This window comes from Magnolia sinica, chromosome 5, assembly GCF_029962835.1.
Source record: "Magnolia sinica isolate HGM2019 chromosome 5, MsV1, whole genome shotgun sequence".
In the NCBI taxonomy this organism is placed as follows: domain Eukaryota; kingdom Viridiplantae; phylum Streptophyta; class Magnoliopsida; order Magnoliales; family Magnoliaceae; genus Magnolia; species Magnolia sinica.
The window spans coordinates 7,417,159-7,425,115 of NC_080577.1; the positions used below are offsets into that span (position 1 = coordinate 7,417,159).

The 7,957-nt window shown below is 42.2% G+C and overlaps 1 protein-coding gene across 1 annotated transcript; it reads left to right on the forward strand.

Annotated features, from left to right (window-relative positions):
- Positions 1-441: 441 nt before the first annotated feature.
- On the forward strand, positions 442-4,905 carry LOC131245307 (WUSCHEL-related homeobox 9). Its single transcript, XM_058244668.1, has 4 exons — positions 442-1,154; positions 1,756-2,448; positions 3,694-3,908; positions 4,719-4,905. Exons 1-4 carry the CDS (start codon positions 1,025-1,027, stop codon positions 4,722-4,724), a joined length of 1,044 nt encoding a protein of 347 aa, XP_058100651.1. The 5' UTR covers positions 442-1,024; the 3' UTR covers positions 4,725-4,905.
- The last annotated feature ends 3,052 nt before the right edge of the window (positions 4,906-7,957 follow it).

A 7,957-nucleotide genomic window follows, 5' to 3' on the forward strand; every position in this document is an offset into this window, starting at 1 on the left:
ACTGTTTAATTGGAATTGATGCATGTTCCACAAACAAATTACGATAGCCCGAGTATCAAGGGTCATACGAAGCCAGAGTATGAAATGATAGCCATTGAGAAAATGGGCCAGGGAGGAAGGGAAGCCCCTCGAGTCAATCCAAGCCCAGCTTCTTCCGTTTACCAAAAATAACCCAAAAGCCAGCAATAACTCCTCCCACCCCTGCTCTCCAATCAAACCCCTTTCTTGATTCTAAAAGGCCCACCCCCTCTTTACTGCTGCAACAACCTCTTCCCTTAGAATAATCCTACACTTATAGCTCTCCCTCTTTAATACCCCTGCACTCCTGCCATTCATATGTGAAAGAGAAAAAAGACTCTTCTTCCTTCAAAGAAACAAAATATTAAAAAAATTAAAATAAAAAAAAAAAAACCCAAAACTCCCTTTCTTTTAAATCCATCTATTTCTTCGTCATTGAAAGCCCTTCTTCTCTTTTTCTTAATGGGAATTCTATATAAGCGCCGGCATGTATACCTTTCCATGGCTTTCTTGCTTAGCATGCGGGGGAATTCGCTTGTACTTTGAGTTGTGGGCTGCAGCGCTTGGGTTTTAATGCTTTTGTAAGAAGAGAGAGAGAGAGAGAGAGAGAGAGAGAGAGAGTAGTACACTGCCAAAGCACTTTTTCTTTCTCTATTTTTTTTTTTTTTTCTACTTATCTTTATTTCTATCTTTCTTGTTTTATGTAATGGGGTCTGAATCAACAGGAGTTTCTTGTTGTAGTTTAATGGGTATTTTTTTGTTTTATTTTGGGAGGAGGATAGTTTTTCTTTTATTTTTTCTTTTTAATTGAATGGGGGAGAAAATGGAACAGGAAGTAGGTGAGAAGAGAAAGTCTCTCACTATAAGAAGGGCTTCTGATGTCTGCCTCGAGAGGTCTCAGTCCTAGCGACAATCTGTAGAGTTCTCTCTTTCTTTTTCTCAGCTACCCTTTTGCTCCTTTCCTTCCATTACCATCATCATCTCATCATCAAAGAAAACATCCATCATGGCCTCTTCCAACAGACACTGGCCTAGTATGTTCAAGTCCAAGCCTTGCAATACTCACCACCAATGGCAGCATGAAATCAACTCATCCCTCATGTCCAATGCATGCCAGAAGACCTCATACACGTCAGGTAATCATCATCATCATCATCATGAACATCATGTTCTTTTTGAGACCATGTGGCCCACTTCCTTAGTTACACCACCACAATACTTTGATAGCAGAGTGATAACCTGTTATTGATATTTCTCTTTCTTTTCAGTCGCATACTGTTAAAATGTTGCATTTTTCGGCTTCCTTGAAAACCAACAAAATCGCATGCATAAGATACAAACGAAAAGTGAATAGCGTATATTACGATACTGCTGTAATTGTCATTTTCTTCCATGAGAGAGAGAGAGAGAGAGAGAGATGGTGCAATACAAGGAAGCCCATCTAAGGTCTTGGGTTCAAGCCGCTTGATAGGGCACCACGTGTAACGTTTCCCTGTCGGTTAAGCTTAACAGATGCAATCAAACTGCAAAGAACAAAGCTATTTGTAGCATATTTTCATTATCTTCTTTTCTCTTTCCTCTTCTTTTTCAAGGCCCATCTCTATCAACGGCTAGTAATTGCTGCATTTCGTTGCTATCTATCAATAGAAACTAAAGAGAAGAAAGAACAAGAAAGAAAGCTATGATTAGAGAAATATTACAATCTATATATTAACAAATACATAACCTTTATTACAGCACAAGGCTGCGAAGAAAGGAGCCCCGAGCCAAAGCCCCGATGGAACCCGAAACCGGAGCAGATCCGGATCCTTGAAGCGATCTTCAACTCCGGTATGGTGAACCCTCCCCGCGAAGAGATAAGGAAGATCAGAGCCCAATTGCAAGAATACGGGCAAGTCGGCGACGCCAACGTCTTCTACTGGTTTCAGAACCGCAAGTCCCGCAGCAAACACAAGCAACGCCACCTCCATACCGCTAAAACCCAACCCCAAACTACCGCTGCACCTGCAGCTACTGTGGGCCCCACCATCACTTCTTCCTCCACCTCTTCGGAGAAATCATCAACGACGACCGCTGAGAAGTCGCTGCCATTGGGAGGTGGAGGAGGTCCGAGCTTCGTCGATGTCGTGAATTCACCGACACTGTCTGTGAATCAAACGTATTTCCATGCTCATGGGGATTTCGCGCCAGAGCCGTTCTTGTTCCATGTGCAGGCGGGAGGCGGGTCGCTCCCCCACGGGTGTTGCTTCTCTGAGCTGTCGAATATCATCCAGATGCCAGAGCAGAGTATCGGACCATGCTCGGCTCTTCTAAGCGAGCTGATGAATCAAGATCCTTCAAAGAAAGAAGAGAAGATGAAGATGGAGCAGCAGCACCACCAACACCAGAGCTTTGTTAGTGCAACTACTACTACTATCACCGAAATACAAGGTATGTTTATGTTAAATGGTGGTGACTAATAGACTGTTCGTCTATTGTATCTAATCCTTGTGGCATACATGTAGTTTAATCAAACCATCCATGTTGTAGGACATTTTGGGGATGGAGTATTATCCAGAACACTACTGATGGGATCATCCTAACCATCCATTTTGTGGCTTCCACACGAATGGTTAGAAACAAACTGTTCGTTGACACCAAACTCAATATTGAATAAATCTGATGGTTAAGATCTCTTTATACATGTGTTGTCGGCCTATAGTCCATCGACGATGCGACCATTGGTTTGGACTTATGGAAGTTTCAAGAGTGATCGTTTATGGGTCCCACATCCATATATGGTTGGATAATCGGAGGCGTCCATCCTGTTGGGGTTATTATTTTTAATGGCCACGATGAAAAAAATGATCAGGAATATTGACTTATTGAGTTGAATGTGGGCCACTAAAACTTTTCTTTCCTTGGTCTCTAGTTTGCTACATATGGACGGTTCTGATCATCCAGTCATCTTATTCTGTGGGCCCAGCAGGGGAACATACCTTGTGGAGTATATCACTCCGTTTGTTTTGATGGAATGTTCCTGCGTGTTTGTGGTTGCTTTCGATCGGTTCTGTGTATCAGAACAGCTCAGGGTCTTTGACTGGTCCAGTAGTGCCCAAGAATCCATCTTGTTCTGAAAATTCACTGTCGCTGCCTTATCACCGTCCAATCTTGAAAAGACGTTGATGGGATTTAACCCACTTTGATTCAAGTGGGCCCCGTTTCAATCATCATCTGAGCCTGATATGACGCTGATAATCAAGACAAGACAATGATGGGAAGGGTTCTCCCACCTGATACCGAATCGTTTGATATGCTGGTGATGTATGACCATCCGCACGCGTTGAAATGTATACGTGCCACACATGCACCTCACTCCAAACTGTTCAGATGATTTTAAAATTACAGTCAACGGTTAGAATTCAACCACATAAATGTTGGACCAAGTTGAGACATGGTCCATCTGAAGTGGGTCCCGCGATTGGGACGGCCTGGATCGAGGCGTATAGTTGTAATAACGGTAGAGGATGGAGGGGTATTATGGTATTTTAACGGGCACGATTGTCTAGACAGGACGTGTGCATGGCTGCTGATCGCCGTTGTAAATTGGAGGGTCTGCTGCTTTCACGTAATCGCTTTCTTCTTCCGTTTCAGATATGTATTTATTTAATTTTTGAGGGTGTGGGGTTTTGTCAGGTGCTGGCGAATCGGGTACTGTTGCTCCGTCTGGTGCGGCGCGATCGACGGTCTTCATCAATGACGTGGCATTCGAGGTAGGTGTGGGGCCCCTTAACGTGCGCGAGGCGTTCGGAGAAGACGCTGTCCTCCTTCACTCCTCTGGCCAGCCCGTTCTCACTAACGAGTGGGGCGTCACCCTCCACGCCCTCCAGCATGGTGCTTTCTATTACCTGGTGCGCACAATAGCCCTCCCCAACCCCCTTACTCAATAAAATGACCAAAATGACCATTCCTTCTCTAGAGGGAATTTATACACACGGGTGTACAAGCCACACATGTGACAGAATGGCTCATTGTTACAACATCTAATTCATTCATCATAATATTCTCTTGTCCAACGATTATTTCGGTCCAGTCGTTAGGTGGGCCTACGTGATGAATGGACTAGATTTATTTTTGGGAGAAACTCTTTTCGGTCAGACCCAACTGATGGACGGCTTGAATATTGCACTTTCTGGCCATACTCGCACGTGTGGTGGGGTGCATATCAACTACTTTTACATACGTGTGGGCGCAGCATAGCCATTATTATATTTATTACCAGTTTACCACCCCTTGAAAATTACGTCCTCTTACGTATGCACCGCTTGCACCAATAAAATCTTAGACCGTTGATTTGATCATACGGTGCAAGCACCCGTTGCTTATACCCAGGGCTAGAAAATGTCATTTTGAGCTTTGCTAATCCCAGAGCCTATCTGCACGCAACCGAGTGTGAGATCCAAGCCGTTCATCAGTTGAGGTGTATTTTCCGAGACCTTCAGATGGATGGATGGCTACTAAAATTCAGCTAATGTTTGTAATCCATCCATTTTTGTGTCCAGCATCGAGGGCTGTTTATTGAATTGACTAGTATGAATTCTGGATTAGGGCATCTATACGTTGAGTACCCACATGATGGAGACTTGGAAATTGTACTCGTGTGCCACATTGCCGTTTTATATTTATTTATTTATTTAGTAATGTTAGTTTGGGAAATGCAGGTATAGGAGAGAGAAGATGGAGCCGCGCTGATTACTTTGGGTCCAGTCCTTTCCTAGTTCATCCTTGTTATGTTGATTTTAGTACTTTTTTTTAATTATATAAATCAATAGACTAATGTAGTTTGATTCCCTTAAGACTATATCTATTTTGGTATTAGGCCTTTTAATATGTCTGTTGGTTTCTATATATACAGAAGCTACCTGGATGAAACATGTTCTTAATTTTGTAACCTTGGCATTGGAACTCCCATGCAGTGTCATCCACTCCGTCTAATGGCACACATGTCTGAAACCTTGGCCATCCGTTGGTGAGGTGTAATGTGAACATGCTCTATACAGAAAAGTAATGTTGGCCAGCTGATCAGGCAGGTGAAAAACTTGGGTGGGGTGAAGTCAAACTGTCAAAATTCAACTCACATGCATGGCTCACATGACGAGTAAAGGGATTGGATTTTATAATATTGTATCCAACCTGCTTAGAAGTCAAGTAAAAGATACTATATTTCTTGGGTCAGACGCTGCCGATAATCAGGCAAATGAAAAACCATTGCAAGCCATGGATGCACTATATCCTAGTGCATTCATTTCCTACAAGTGCATGCAACCCGAGATTCGAATGTTGTGGATCCGGCTTTTATATGATAGGTGAGGCTTTTTTCTGTGGAGCCCACCTGAATATGAGTACATCCTGCTTTCATTTCAACGGGAGCGGATTCGGGGGACCCCGGATCCACCGAGGTGGGTGGGGCCCCTGACTGTGGGGCCCACTGTGATTTATGTGATTACATCCATGCCGTACATTGGTATTGAAAGCTCATTTTAGGGTGTTATAAAAAAAATGAGTTAGATGCAAATCTTGGGTGGACCATAATACAAGACACAGTGTTAATTGACTATTAAAAACTTCTATTGCGCCACAAAAGTTTGGATCAAGCTGATATTTGTGTGGTCTCTTCGTTCATACCTTTGTGACCTTGGATGTCAAATAAACATTCCCATGGCTCCCATGAAGTTTTTAATGGTGGGGATTCAATCATTACTATTTCTTGTGGTATGGTCCATGTAAGATTTGGATCTGCTTCATTTGTGAGATCATGCCCGAAAATGAGATTTCAAAACAGTTAGACTGCGTGGATTTAAGGCACATGGTGCGGATTAGCTACTGACAGGTTGAGCAGTGAGACTCCCTACTAAAGTGACGTCACCAAGTTTTGTGGGCCCCACCATGATGTATGTTTTGTATCCACGCCGTCCATCTATTTGGAGAGATCAATTTACGGCACGATCCAAAGAATGAGTTAAAACCAAAGCTCGAGTGGACCCTAGCACAGAAAATAGTGGGGCCAGTGACGCCCACCATTAAAAACTTCTAAAGGCTACAAAAGTTTTAAATCAAGCTGATATTTTTCTTTTCCCTTCTTTCATGTCTTTTTTAACTTTTGAACAGGTTGGATTTCAAATAAAAATCATGGTGGTCCTTAGGATAGTTTCAACGGTGTGAATCACTCTGCCCACTGTTTTCTGTGGTGGGGTCCACTGCACCTTTTTATCTACCTGATTCTTTGGCTCATGCCCTAAAATGATATCTCAAAATGGATGGATGGTGTGGATGCAACACATACATCATAGTTGGGCCCACAGAACTTGGTGATGTAACTTGTCAGCAGCTAATCCGCGTCCTAATGTAGATACATCAATGTGAGGCCCACAGTGCAGGGGACCGTCTCACCTAATTTGCTCTCTATTTCAACAAAGTTACAAGTGTGTGCTCCCAAACTGTTTATGTTGCAATGCTTCGTTGGTCTGAGTAAACTCATATTTAATATTATTATAGCCCTTCAATTACACAAAGGTTATTGTGATCATCCATCTTCAAACCAAAACAGGGAAATAATTTGTTATCTATCTACCATAAAAAGCGAAAGCCTTAATTTGTATCAACGGTTTGGATGAATGGAAGTTGAACCCAACTTCAAAGGCTAAAGTTATGATGTATCCTTTTGCAACAAGTGGAAATGTATTCTAGCAAAAAGCATTATCATGTATGACCGAATGTAGAAATGATTCGTGTGTTCTTGGCGTCTATCTTTTAAAGAGATGGCTAAACATAAAAAACACGATTCTATATTTGAAATCCTTCTCCTGTGTTAGTTTTGCACAATTTCCAAAAGAAAAAAAAGAAAGAAAAAAGGAATGGACTCATCCTCCTCACATGACACTGATGTCAAGTAATTCAGACCATCCAAATTGTGGATGGAGAGCATATATCTAAAATCACACTGATCTCGTAATCCTAAGATGTGCAAAACTAGCTTATGAGTGCACCCTTGTAATCTAAGTTGAGATAGAAAGGGATTTTTGATGTATGTATTGGACTTGGATTGTATTGAGATAGAAAGGAGAATTTAAGGGTGTGGCTGTCACGGCTGACAGATATGAGGTTTTGGCATTAGCACACATGTTAAGAGGCGTGTACCATGGAAGGAGTACTGAATCCAAACTGTCCATTATTGAAATTTTTGCTGCGGAATCACACAGATCTAGATCTAGGATAACAATTCAATAGTAACAAGCAATCATAGAAGAACAAAAAGTTTTAACATGGAAAATCCTTGCGGGAAAAAACCACGACACAAAGCGACAGATCTCCACCATGAAAATAGAAATTACAAAGAGAGAGGACTTACCCGATTCGAATGACCTCGAATCTCACCCTTGCTACACCCTTTAATTTCCCTAGATCCCCTTTAGAAAGCCTTAGAATTATTTCCTATCATCTAGAAAAGCCTTAGGAACACCTACTTATAGTTTAGGCAACTTCCCTTTCGCATCCCAATTGCGAAAGGACTCAGATTTAAGATATATCGCAACAATCTCCACCATGTCTTCAATCATCAACCGTGTAGCTTCTTGACCTCTTTTCTTATTTTTGCATCATATCATAGCGTCTCTTGCATACTCCATCTTCCTTTTACACCATTGCTAAGCCCAGAGAAGTTGCACAGAACTTGAACTTCTCTGTAGGAACGACCTTGGTGAGCATGTCTGCTGGATTTACGTTGGTGTGAATCTTTTCCAATGTGACGCCTCCTTCCTCGAGCACCTGTCAGATAAAGTGGTGACGAACATCGATGTGTTTAGTACGTGAGTGATAAATAGAATTTTTAGCCAAATTGATAGCGCTCTCGCTGTCACAGTTAACCGGCACGACCTCCTACTGAAGTCCCAACTAATTTATC

Coding starts and splice junctions, on each gene's coding strand:
- LOC131245307 (XM_058244668.1), top strand. CDS start 1,025: ATGGCCTCTTCCAACAGACACTGGCCTAGTATGTTCAAGTCCAAGCCT. Junction 1,155..1,755: donor GAAGACCTCATACACGTCAG/GTAATCATCATC, acceptor CCTTTATTACAG/CACAAGGCTGCGAAGAAAGG. Junction 2,449..3,693: donor TACTATCACCGAAATACAAG/GTATGTTTATGT, acceptor GGGTTTTGTCAG/GTGCTGGCGAATCGGGTACT.